The following is a 13,634-nucleotide window of genomic DNA, read 5'->3' as shown; positions in this document are numbered from 1 at the left end:
CAGACATCCATGTGTATTCACGTGCAAAGGGGATGGAGCACTAGCCTTAAACTCCAAACCCCCTGTGTCCCACCACCTCCAAAGGATAAGTCTTTCTTGATCCAGTTAATGGTCTGTCCAAACTAGTATCTTCTCTCGAGCATTGGCTAGTACCAGACGTTTGAGAGCAAGGTATGACATCTCCATAATGGACAATTATGGCATAACCTGCCCATGGGAGAAGTTTCTTCCCACCCATACACAATTAGTGATTGACTTATTCCCCCAACCTTCAGATAGCATCATGGCTCATGCATGCACCCACAGTAGCAGGAAATATTTTGAATTAAAAGCAAAACACTTTTCGGTAAAGCATAACCTTGGCTGCTGGTCTGAAAATTGCCTGGTGCATAAGGGTGAATTGCACCTTGGAAGGAGATATCAGGGATAGTGACCCAGTTGTTAATACCGTCCATTAAAGGTGTGCCTGATGGGAGATGAAACTCATGGTGGGATTTTATACATTGTTTCTCAAATAATGGGAATTAGCTATGGCCATAGATCAGGACATGGGTGGTCAGACCTAGTGGTGAGAGCAGGAGCCTGACACCAGGAACAGGAGGTCAGAGGCAGAGTCAAGAACCAAGCCAAGGATTGGAGCTGGAATCAGTAGCCGGGGATGTGCTGTAGAAGGCAGGAATTTGGAACAAGGAAGTAGGGCAGGAACATGACAGGAAGTCAGGAATCAGGAACAAGGCAGGTCTCAGGAGTCTGACAAGAAGGCAGGGGTTCAATGTTGCAACCAGCCAGGGATTCAAATAGTTACTCAGACAACTTGCTGTGCCTCCTTCTGACTTAAATAGTGAGTCTGAGCCGATCAAAGAGGCCAGATGTGTTCTCCAATTGGGAGCTTTGTGGGCAGTGCCTAAGGTGACCTAGGTAGGGTCCACCAGCCCACACTCCCTGTTAGTACTTATGAGCTGCTGGGTGGTGGCTGTGGTCTGAGGACTGTTTGGGGACCCAGGCTTGAGACCCCCCACAATCTCTCACAGCTATGTCTGTGCCTCAGGGGGGAATCCTTGTCCCATCCTTACAAGACAAGGACTTCCCCCGTGGGGCATTAAACATTCGTATGGGTTTGGAGACCTAACTCCAGTGATTCTTGACCCCAGGCAAAATCCTAACCCCACTGAGATCAATGGGAATTTTACCACTGACTTCAGTGAGGCAAGGGCGTCACCCCATCGGGACAGAGGTGGATGGCAGCATGCTGGCGAAAAGGAAGAAGTGTGGTGCGCTGAATGATAGGGCCAGGAGTTTTGGGTGCTCTCCCCATCCCTGCCACCCGCTTGCTCTGCAAGTTACCCAACTGCTGTGTGCCTCAGTTTCCCCTTCTGTAACATCGAGACACTCATCACCACCTTAGAGGAGTGGTGTGAAGATAATCGATCAGGACCCAGCTTTCCAAGTGCTTAGCATGCAAAATGGGGGCCAGATTTTCAAAAGACCCCTAATACCCGCCAGGCACCCGACGCGCTGTGCACTTCTGAAAGTCCAGTCCCGATTTAAGTGCCTCCGTTGGAGCTGAGCTCTTCTGAAATTCTGGCCCCTGCGGCTTGCGAAGGCCTTACATGAAAAGAGCCCTGTAGTGTTCCAGCAAGCCTTGGAACGTGGAGCAAAGGCAGGGCCCTGTGGCTGGATGAAAACCTGCGTGCGTGATACAATACAGATTAGTGAAACAGCTCAGAATGATAAAGCCGGAGTTTAGCTTTGAGTATTTGGCAGCTTCACAATAGCCATTTTCATCTTAAACAGCACAAAGACCCAACCGCATTCCTTACACCTTTCCCCAGCTATTATATAATTAACAGGCTTTACGTCTGACACGGCGCCGCGTGGCAATTTGACCTTGTGCAATTAAAGATACAGTCAAAGTTAAGCACACCATTGTGCAGAAAAAAGACCAATAAAAAAAGGATCCAAACCGTCTGTTCCTCCTCCCTGCCGGGAGATGTTGGAAAGTGAAAGTTAATTAAACAGTAATTGACAAAAAGACAGAAGTGATCCGAAAGCAGCCAGCGCACCTTCTGCCACTAGTAATTTCCTGAGCCATCGCAGCGCTTGAAAGCCGGGGTTGGGAGGTTTTGGCCATTAATAGAATTGTCTTTAACCCATTAACACTATTTGCCCTTACGGAGATTCGTCGCTATCCTCTGACTACCCTTTGGCTTTTCTAGCTGTGTTCTGTGGTGACCCCGGGACACCAGCTCAAGGCAGGAGAGAAGACAGAGGATTCACTTACCGCTCATCTGTTTCATTCTCCTGCCTGTCCCCACTGGTGCTGGTGGGCTCAGCTCGGCGGTTCTGTCAGTCTGATGGGACGTGGAGTGGAACCCAGCCCAGCTGTATAGGTAAGGGAACATTCCAAAGCTATAATTGTCCCTTCCCCCGTCAATCTACTCAGTCTCTCGTCCCCAATTTCTCCTACCCCTTTCACTTACTTACTCGGCCCTGTCCCCTGTGGTTAGAGCTGGAGGAAGATCTTCTTCTGCAGAGAAGACCAGCACATGGCAAATTCACCTTCCTTCTGCTAACTTGTCAGATCCTCCTCCCCATTAAATCTCAGAACAGATCTGGGTGTGGGCTCACCTCACTTGCAAGCTTCCCAGCTCCAGATGCTGGCTCTGCCTATTGGCCATCCCCACCGGCGATCCATATTTCATGGCAAAGTCCCAGTCCCTGGAACCTGTGGGAGATTTTTGCTGATGGGACCCGGGGCCACGTTTCCAGAAGTTCTCCGCATCCACAACCAGGGCCAGTTTGTCACAGGAGCTCCTGATGGAACAAAGTAAAGTGCAGCGTGTGTGTCCTCTGTAACATGCTGCATTTGAATGGGACCCAAAATGGCAGCTGCTCCCAGCAGAACAGGAGACCTCTGGAAAGGTACAGGTGCTGTCCATAGAATACAGAACCATGCGAGTTACTGTGCGTAGCTGTGGAGTTGAGCTGCTGACTTGGATACAAATCCCCATATCCCTAACAAATCCCTTGTCTGTCACTTCCCAGTGGTTTCCAAGGCCCCACGAAAGCTCAGGGCAGTACATAATCATTAGTAGTCAGATCATTCTCATCTCTTTCTAGCTTCAGTAGTTGACTCAGGCCTCTGTGGCAATGAATTCCGTGGGCTGACGACATGCCGTCTATCCCTCTAACTTGTCCATCTAACTATCCATTTCTAATGCCACCATCACCTTATTATCCGGGCACCAGGCGCAAAGAAGCTGCATTGTTCTAAATTTACCTGCCATCAGTCGCATCCTTGTTCTCATATGTGGGATGGTGTGATGAGGAAGGACTAATCAGATTTCATTCTACCATTCATGATCTTTAATCTAGCAAGTTAGCCAAGTATACATGTACCATTAGCTAGGCATGTAGCGCCGGTCACTGGAGCATCTTGGCATTTAACTACCACAGCTAGGTTCACCTCCAATGTTTCATCACTTCTCCATGAGTCCTTATTCAGGGCACTGTAATATACGTTCAGGCTGTGGCATCCACACCTCTGGAAGAGTGTAGCATTAAAGGACGCAATAACACAGTCATTTATATTGCCAACGAAATTTATTTTCCTCCTTCAAATTTGTCTCCCTCGTACAAATCACAGGAAGGGAAAAAACTTGTCTGCCGGTGAAAATCTTGATCCAGCATGTCTATTTCCAGTCCAGGCAGACGATAAAAAAGTATTATTTATTCAGATCCCATCCGATCTCGAGGTTCGTTAGATGGCCGGGCTCTCAGGTCCCCAAAATACAGCCCGGAGACCCGGATTGAATACACCTCACCTGGCGTGATCCGTCAGCCTCCACCTCATCTGTGGGATGGGACTTCATTTTAGTTAGTTAGTTAGTGAGTTTAGACACTCTGATTTATCTGGGGGGCCTCCATCAGATGCCATGGAAACTGCACCGGTGATAAATGACAAAAGCTCAGCAGAGCTGAATAAGTTAAATGAATTAGCTTGTGTGTTGCAGCCCCAGACCGGCTGCACTTTGTATCCCTTGTTTACTGACTCAGTGCGGTTCCCAAGGACCTGCGGAGAGCTCAGGGAAGCACGTAAGGATGCTGGATGGAGAGGCTGATTAGTCAGGTCATAAGGAATAAAACATCGGGCCTGTTAGTTACAGCATTGGTGTGCCCTTTTCCCCTTAGCCGCCAGGAGGAGAGGGAGTGATCTCTGCTCCTGCTGTGTGTTTGATTGTGAGGGCTTTTCGCACTGTGTGTTTCCTATGTCCGGATACATCCGATTCATTTGAGTCTCTTTTTAGCTTAGGGAGAGAGTTACCAGAGAAGGTTTGATCCTGCTCAGTGTGGTGCAGAGTGCTTCACCTAGCAGCTCAGTGTAATCAGGGGTGAGGAACAGGATCCTGGCCACGGGAGAGCCCGATCCGGCGTTGTGGAGAGTCTGCATGCACTCCCATTGTCTGCTGACATCTGCCTGTTCTGTGCATTTATACCAGGACCTCGCCAAGTGGTCTGAGCCCCCGTTAGTGCTAGCATTGCTAATGTCGCAATCACAGCCCCTGTTTTTATCCTGCGCTCTTGCACGCGAGGGACCCAGCACCCAGGGAGCTTGTGACTTACCTCTGCTCAGTGCACACGGCTCTGGCTAGTGTTTAAACTTCTGTGCATCTGTGCACTGCCTATTCCTGCCGAGCCCGACTCCAGGCCTGAATGCAATGCCCATGTACATTGCCCACAGCTGATTTTACACCCAGGTCGCCTACTGATCCATCCATATCAGCTGTTCTCAGCCCATTGCTGGGCAAAGTCTTATTCAGCGCTGCTCCTCCTGTTCCAAACGTTTCGCTCATTCTCATCCCACGGCAGGAGAGGGGGCTTTTCAGCTTCGCTCTGGCCTGTCATAGGTTCACAAAAGCTCACAGAGTTTGCAAGGAACTGGCACTTTGTCAGCCAGTGCTGCGTCCCCAATGGATCCAGCAGGGGACTGTCCATCCTCAGTATCTTTGCTTGTGTGTTTGGTTGGTTTGGGGTTGGTTTGTTTTTTCGTCTCCCAGTCAATCTTGCTGCTGCTACCTATCAGGCAGGGATTACAGCTTCTTTGATCAGTTTGGAACTCGAGGACAAACTTGATACATTTCTGCTTTCATTCAACTGATTCACAGCTCTTGTCTACGCACTGGAAGAAGAAAGTGATATATGCTGTAATGACAATGGCAGGTATTTCTGACTTGCATGTATCCATCTTCTGATGGATTGAGACCAAACTAGGCATAAAGAGAGATTATATATCTGAGATGCATTAACATCTCCAGTCACCATCAATCACCATGAAATAGCAGGGTTATGAGATGAGTGTTTGGTGACCGAGGCAGCCGAGCAGAATCCTGATGGAAAACCACACTGAACAACTTTCATAACATTGCTTGTCGACCGCAGAGAGGCAGAGAAGATATAAAGGGAGCTAGTGCCTCTCATAGGCCAAAACCAAAAGGTCACGTCAGAACACAACTGCATTGCATATAGGTGACCCAATACCATAATAACTATAGCACAGATGGGGCCTACATGTCAAGGCCAGGACCTGTTTCATGGCAGATTATTGTAGCAGAATCCAGCTATTCCAGGGCCGTGCATGGAACTTGGAATTAAACCACTTTATTATTCCCTGTGTAAACCCTGCCTGGAGCATTAGAAAATGAGATTAAACAACCCTGTTGATAGAGAGAAAATGACCAATAAACCAAGAGGCTGCACGTCAGTGCGCAAAGTGACAACATCTCGGCATCGTCGGAACGGCCAGGGAAAGGGTTTTGTAATACCTGAAATGCCCAGATGGGGGAGACATTACCAATGTGCCTTTACAAATGCTTGTATCTCCCGCCCAGACAGTGATAACGGAGCAGTCTGTTAGACATTCTGTGGTGCCAGGTGCAGCTAGGGGAAACTGTCTGTGTCTCTAAATTAAGATTGTGGGTTGGGTCCTGCTTACCCGCGGGCTTAAAGACACTCTCTAGAGGTGGTTGAAAAATGGGATTTTATGGAAGAGGTTTTTTACCAAAAAAAAAAAAAAAAAGGTTCCTGTTTTAAGTTACTAATTTTTTTCCAACCACTCTTGCACTTTCCTCAACTACGGCCAGTTGAATTAGGAACTCCTGCTGCAGCTTTGGTGCGTGCTATTGGAATGCGCCCAGGCCAGCCTGGGATGCCACAGTACCTGCTCTTGCATGGATCCCAGATCTAATCATGTATTAAATTAACTGCTGCGAATGGTGTGTAGAACTGTAAAAGGGAGGGAACTATACACCACTGGTGGATTTTTGTCTTGTTTATTTTCCCCTGAGGGATGCAATGCTTCCCTGTTACCCTGTGTTGGACCCACCCCAAGCTAAGAGACAGAAGTAGCTGTTTAATTCTCTCTAATGGTCCATATTAGTTCTGTTGCAAAATACATAAGTCCCATGTGAAAAGGAAAGTGAAACAGCTGTAGAGCGAGCAGGGAGGATGCATAGCTCTGAAATGGATTTCACTAACACCCTCAGTGTCTGAGTCCTTTTAATATGGCTTGTTCGTTTTTTTTCTATTTAAGATCCAACTCTCACTACATGTGCTGACCCTGGTGTGCCTCTCTTTGGAATGCAGAACAATTCCCAAGGTTATCAGGTAATGTAATTACCATTTTATCCCCATGTCTCTTAATCCATTACACAAGCGCAAGTTGCGTAGACTGTGCAACCTGTACTGTTGTCGGTTAGCACTGACTTGCTCGAGAAGTCCCTGGGACCTCAATTAGACTTCGTGCATATGGGCTGTTGCCAGAGTGTGCAGTGATTCCACAGCGACCCTTCAGTGTATTTAAGTACTAGATTTATGCTGTTAATTACGTTGCTAACTAAGATTTATTATTAGTGGAATTAGTATTAGCATTGCATGCCCCGTTTCCATTACTTTTAAATCCAAATCATTTAAGTGGCTTTCCTAATCTCAGGCTTGATGGGGGAAGAAATCAATGTAATGTCATGGAGAGATCCCCTCCACGTTCCACCTGTGCATTCCCATCCTGTGTTTTACACAAGACACCTTACATGCTAGGGTGGGGCATGAGGAGGGTTTATCCTCCGAAAGTGGATTTTTTAAGTAAAGGTGCTAATTTGTTACCTTGATCCAGGGGTTTAGTGTGTTAATTCCAGGTCCTCATTAATACGGAGATGCCTCAAGTGTGATTTTTTTTGTTTGTTTTGGTAAGTGGTGTTGGCAAGAGATCTGCGCCGCGTTGGTACCCATGCTGTGGATGAGACTGCGCTCTTGGGCTGTGTTAAGGAGAGCCAGTCATCATCTGCCAGGCAGAAACCCACGAGAGCCTGCACATGGTGAAACATCACAAAATCAGAATGTTTGTTGATTGGCTGATGAGGAGGTGGGAGAAAGTGCAGGGGAAAATCTTATGTTACTTCTGCCCTTGTGAAAGGTGGATAAGATGATCAAATGTACCAAATTTCCAGCTGGCTTTGAATGTTTAGCCTGCAAAAAAGATTGGTAAGCACCCACCCATGCAAATGCCAGGAAGTTGTGATAATTGGATTCAGAAACGTGTGTAAACCTCAATCAGTCATTTCCTCCTAATCCCTGTGATCATGGGGGAAGTCCTAGCAAAATGCCCATTTGATTTAAGAGGGGGCTAGAATTACACCCCACTATGTATCTTGAACTTCCATGGAAAAATCTGAAATAATGTTTCTGATAGTTTGTTAGTTGTGGGAGTTTCTTTAATGATCAAAATGTTTCAACAACAAAAACCCACCAACAGCAAAAGCCAAACTCAAAAAGAGCAGAGTTTATATAGAATTAAGAAGTGAAAAGTGCTTTCACAATTTTTTTTTATTTTTAATCTATTCTATTTTTAAAAGGAAACACTTGCTTGCAATGATGGAAACCCAAAAGAAATAGCATCATGCTAGCAGCCTATGAAAACAGGACCTGAAACTGACTAGTCTGGCTCTGCTGTCCCAGTAGAACAAAGTGTGAAAAATAAATAATACTGATGAAAAGTAAATTTAAATTTTTAAAATCCTTTTCAGTGTCCATAAGCCAAGGTGGCATCGATAATGTAAGTAAGGGATGTTTCCTATTATCATTATTTATTTTGAATGTCCCTTTAAACATTTATCATAAGGAAAATAAACATTGTACCTTAAGGCAAGGACCATATATCTTCTTGTGCGTTTGCACTTCACCTAGCATAATAGGGCCCTCATCTTGACCCGGGCCTCTAAGTGCTACTATAATAAATAACACCAGAGTAGGTGAAACGTTGACTAAACATTTTAATGAAATTTTATTCCTGGATTTTTTTATGGACACAATTTTGATGAATATTGTAATCAACATTTTGAAAAATGTCAATCAGTTAAATCACTTGTGTTGCTGCTAATTTGAGGGGAATTGTATGACAATAAAGCCACACTCGCCTCTATGAATGAAGCAGCACTGTGCCCACTTCATGCAGAGGTTTTTTCCAAGAGCTCTGAACACTCTGGGATTGGCGTAGAACACAGTGTGTGTCAACTGGTTGGTTACACTGGACAATCCGGCTCTTTTATCTTTTATCTTTTGTTGCGATAGGTGGGAAGCATCATGTTCTTCAGGTGTCAGAAAGGATACCTGCTCCAAGGCTCGACCACTAGAACGTGCCTCCCCAACCTGACGTGGAGCGGAGTACAGCCCGATTGTGTTCGTAAGTGTCGCAGGGAAGCTTTGTCTATGCAACAAACTCCTTTGGCCATGTGCTTTACAGAGCGAAACTTCGGCCGTTCCGCGTTAGAGGGCAGAGGCCACTGAAATATCATATGTTCTGACTCTCTGTTGCAAAACCGCAGACCACTTCTCTGGTGTCATGGATACAGCAGATGAGAACAGCCAGTTTTCAGGCTGGAGGGACCAAGTAATAGTCTTCAGCCAGAGGACCGCTTCAGTGGGATGATGTTTCTGTAGATCTTGAATAAATTGTAGTTATCTCATTCATCTCTCCTTATACAGGGCGGAATTTAATTCAATGTATTGAGCTCTAATTTGGTATCATGGCATCTAGCGCCTCATCAGAAATATTAGAATTCTTCTCCCTTCCCCTTCTGGGGTGACTTATTACCATGATCTTATCCAGTTAATGTAATTCTGTAAGTGCAGGTGCTACATACATTTAATTAATAACTCTGTATTGGCCCAATGTCGACTGAAAAGCTACACAAGCTGCAAGAACTAAACCTGCTGAGGGGATGTCTTGACTGCAAAAAAAAAAAAAAAAAAGGTGTGTTCTTAACTCAGGTTAAAACGGCACTGAAGTCCCAGCAGCTCATCTCTGAATTCAGGTTAGCAGCTTCAGTTCAAGCCTACTGGGGAGTCTGGAGTTGAACTCAAGTTGCTAACCCCAGTCAAAAGCCAAGTTGCCGAGTCTTCACCGCTGTTTTAACCCGAGTTAGCTCACGCAGGTTTAAAACCCAGCTTTTACTTGCCGTGAAGACACACGCTTCGTGTGGTGCTGGCGGGCATTGCCATATGGTTGGGGCCATGTGACTTTAATGCAGATATCTCTTTCTCTGAGCTCTGAAGATGTTGAGATGCCCCACTGTAAGCATGGGCCCTTAACTGCAAAGGGAAGCAATCAGGGTCACGTGAAAGCAGATCCTTCGGCGGGGTAGGGATTGGCAATTTGTGGTATGGAGAACCTTATTCCACCTCCTTTGAGCTGCGGGTGGGGATGGGGCATCCCTTACCAAATGTAGATTGGGATTTTGTGCCATTCTGTTCTACTCAGATCATTACGCTGTTTTCCTTACCATGGTGTGTGAACACCTTCAAACACCTGGCCTCACACTGAATGTAATTTCAGACCAGGGGACTTACTCAAAGCCATAAATTGCTTTGAGCTGATCCCGCTGCCATGGACGTCCATGGAAAAATTCCCAACAGGTGCTGGATTGGGCCCTTTAAGAAACAGGAAAATGTCATTCATAGCCCAGTTCCCTTTAATCCCAAGGTCTTGTTCTCTCACTCCCTTGCTCCTAGAATTCTCTTGACTGTGTTCTTGGCCTTCTTCAGCAGGTTATTTCAGATGTTTATTGTCGTTAGAGCAAGGTGTGCCAACCTGACGTAGCTTAATTCGGCATCAGCCGCTACAATTCCTAACATGGAGAATCGGAGGAGAAAGATGCAATTGTGTGCTGTTGTGTGGCTGCTTCGCCCTGGCAGAGAGCGGTGTTTCTCCTTAGCTTACAAACTCCCCTCCCTTGCTGCTGGACTGAGTATGAAGAAGCAGCGATGGGTGTGAGTGGCAGTTAGTTGCTGCTTTTAAGAGAGTTGAAGCAAAAATGTTTCTGTTGCTTGCTTATAACAGGGAGAAATACTGAGTTGCCATCTATCAGTTCTTTTCGAAGCTTCGTCTGTCGGTGCAATCTACAGGAGTAGAATTAGGTGCAGTTACTCTAATTTACTGACAGCTGAATTATCATCTACTGATTTGCATAGGGCCTGTGTGACTTTGGGCTAGTCATTTCTCTGTCTTTGTTTCCCCATCTGTAAAATATAGATTATAACAACAATAATAGTCACCACACAGGGGCTGTTGAGGCTTCATTCATGTTTATAAAGTGCTTTGAGATCCACAGAAAGGGAGAATCAGAGGGAGGTTTGGGGAAAGCTTCCTACCAATGAGATTATTAGGTGTGTTTAGTAACCCCCCCCACCCCCCCAAGGAAGCTGGTGGTATGATTAACAACAAGACTGCATAGAGCAGTAAATCTCACACACACACACACACACACGCACACAGATGTCATAGATTTCTCATATCTAAGGGCCAAACCCTGAAAGATTCTGAGTAACTGTGGGAACACAGGCATTCAGCACCTCTGAAGATTTGACCCTGTGATTCTGCCGACAGGTAGGTAGAAATTCTTAGTTAGAAGGCCAGTCAATAGGGATCCTTGGAACAGAGGCAAAATAAGGAGAGAATCCATCACTCAGCCACCGTGTAGAACCACTGATACGATCACAGCCTTAGCAGGGTTCGATGTTCTTCTGCAAAAGTAGTTCAAGATTAAAGCAGGATTTGCCTTCAGGCCATTTTATATCTGCATGTTAACATGATGACACGATGCTGGATCTACGGCCAGAGGAGGCATGGGGGAGATTAGATTATTTTCTTTCTTGGCTTTTTTTCAAGCATAGTTAGGTTCCGATAGGGGACTGTGTAAAAACGGCCCCTTCTTGCCTCACGTATTCTCTCGTGTGCCTGCTGACTTCAAGGTGCAAGGTCTTGCAGAGCAGTGGGAGAATGAGCTGAATTCTATTCTGCCTCGTGCATCGGCAAGGGTCTCTTCAGCACAGTTCCGATTTGGGGATCTTTGTCACTGAGGGGGACATAAGAAGTGTGGGATGAACAGGGCTCAGCTCTCAAATCCTTGCTGGAATTGGAGGTGTCATTAACTGGGAAGCTCGTTGGTTGACTCATAAACTGATCAGGTAGGATCAGAGAGTGAACTTGAAACCCGGCAGTGTGGCTTTTTCTGCCCATAGATGTGCACTTCTGAGCGTTCCCAGAGGAATCCTGCTGTTCACTGATACCATTTGCAGAAGTGTTTGGGAGCGCACAGGCTCTGATTCAGGGGATCTGCTGAAAGTGGTGCTCTGCATTCAAAGAAATGAGCGTCCAACTATTGAGGCAGGCGTCTTTGGCCTGTTGAATTCCCTGTATCTGTGAAATGCCCAACCTTGACATCTTCACGGAAGGGCTTCAGAGAGTTTTAAGCAGGACAAAACTCCCTTGGGTTAAATCCTGACTGCACTGAAGTCAATGGCAAAGCTCCCACTGGCAGGTCTTCTCATCTCCGCCCTTTCTGTTTTTCCAGCTCATCACTGCAAACAGCCAGAGACCCCATCCCATGCTAATGTAGGTGCCCTAGATTTGCCCTCCTTGGGCTACACCTTGATCTACTCCTGCCAGAGTGGGTACTATCTCACGGGAGGATCCGAACACAGAACCTGCAAAGCGGATGGCAGCTGGACAGGGAAACCGCCCATTTGCCTTGGTAAGAGCCCTGAGCCCGCAGGGAGGGAAGGCACCGATTGGCTTGGGTTGTGTCTTGAAGCCCATCCCATCGCTACAACGATGAGGAGTTGTGATCCAAGGGGAATTTGCTGTCTCCGGATACATCTGAGAGAAGCTGGCAATGGTCTTCTTGTTTTGTGACTGCAGGTCTTATATAAACGTATAAAGCCTGATCCAACTTGTGATGTCAAGGAAAACACTGTCATCGGCTTCAGTGCCAGGTGACTCAGGCGCATAGACACCAGGGCTAGCAGCTGAAGGAGATTCTCTGTTTTACCTGCAGTGGCATTTGGCTCTGAAGAACCCTAGTTAAAGTCTCAACAGAAACCGACTCCTCACTGAGAGGCAGATGGATAGGAGGGGAATTCCAGATCCCAGGGCTATTCCAGCTGCCAAGGGGCTGTTTGGAGGGGCCGTTTGGGGTGCCAGTTACTGGGGGTGAGCACGCACACTGTGGGCATGAGAAAGGTTAGCTCAATGTTTATCTCCTCTTGCTGCTCCTTTCTGAGCTGTCACAAATATCTGAGCGCTGGGAAACGAGTGTGAAGCGACTCCCACGCATCCATCATGCGTTGCCACAAGGGAAGGGATTAAACCATACTTCAGCGTCCTGTAATATTAATTTGCTGCGGTTTTGCCCATTCTTTTCAGCTGATATACGACCAAGCGGAAGACCGGTTGGCACTGCCAGGGATCCACCCCTTGCTAAAGTGTCAGGTACTGTAGCCTGGTTATTTATTCTGTCGGAAGCATTGATATTTATTCTTAATGCAGAAATAGAAGGTGGCAAGGAGCAATCTACAGCTCCCCTGCCTTTTCCTGTTATCAAATCGATCGGAAGGCTAACAAATAGCTTTTCGATTGTTCCCCGCAGTCCTTTCTGGTGGAAACACCCAGAGTCCCCTAGCCACTGGGTTCCATGGTAGCGCCCCACTTAGACATCTGTGAGAATCACAGTCCAAGGGAGTTAGGCACCTATCTCCTATTGATTTCTCTTTGGCTCCTTTGAAAATCTCAGCCCTGTATGTCTCCTCGGACTAGAACTGGTCAGAATTTTTGATTCAGAAACTTTTTAATGAAAAATTGTTGTTTTTTCATAAAGAAAACTTACCAGAACAGCTGTGTTGTTTGGGGTGGGGTTATTTTTTATTTTCCAGTGTTTTGTCAAAACTGGACATTTCAAAAGGTCAGAGTTTGTTTTTTATCCCCATCTCTCTCCTCCCTTTTTCCTTTATTCCTTTCTGCTGCCGAAAACAATAGAATGAACCAGGGCTTGGGGGTTTTCTCATTTTTTTTTTTCTTCTCATTTTCCTTTTGCCACTTTTCGAAACTTCCTCAACACTGGACAAGTTGCAGACAGAGGGGCAAAAGGACAAATTAAACTCCATAAGTTTTCAAAAATTGGAGAAGTTGCAGGGGCCTCGGTCATTCATCTCTCCTGTTTACTCTCTCTGGCACACACGTTAGGCTCCCAAGGAGTGAAATGTTTTAGTCTAAGGGAAATCTTTTGTGTTAGTATAGGGGTATCTGG

At 46.3% G+C, this 13,634-nt stretch overlaps 1 protein-coding gene across 1 annotated transcript in view; it reads left to right on the top strand.

Annotated features, from left to right (window-relative positions):
- CSMD2 (CUB and Sushi multiple domains 2) overlaps positions 1–13,634 on the top strand; it is a 579,057-nt gene that overhangs the window by 549,702 nt on the left and 15,721 nt on the right. The window contains exons 61-65 of the mRNA XM_054012126.1: positions 2,217–2,390; positions 6,590–6,663; positions 8,623–8,734; positions 11,904–12,083; positions 12,755–12,820. Of these exons, the coding sequence (XP_053868101.1) occupies positions 2,217–2,390; positions 6,590–6,663; positions 8,623–8,734; positions 11,904–12,083; positions 12,755–12,820 (606 nt within the window). The remainder of the gene's footprint in view (positions 1–2,216; positions 2,391–6,589; positions 6,664–8,622; positions 8,735–11,903; positions 12,084–12,754; positions 12,821–13,634) is intronic.

The sequence above is a fragment of the Malaclemys terrapin genome, chromosome 22 (genome assembly GCF_027887155.1).
Source record: "Malaclemys terrapin pileata isolate rMalTer1 chromosome 22, rMalTer1.hap1, whole genome shotgun sequence".
NCBI classification, from domain to species: Eukaryota; Metazoa; Chordata; order Testudines; family Emydidae; genus Malaclemys; species Malaclemys terrapin.
Note: the sequence above shows the minus strand (reverse complement) of the source record. Positions and strands in the feature narration are given on the sequence as shown.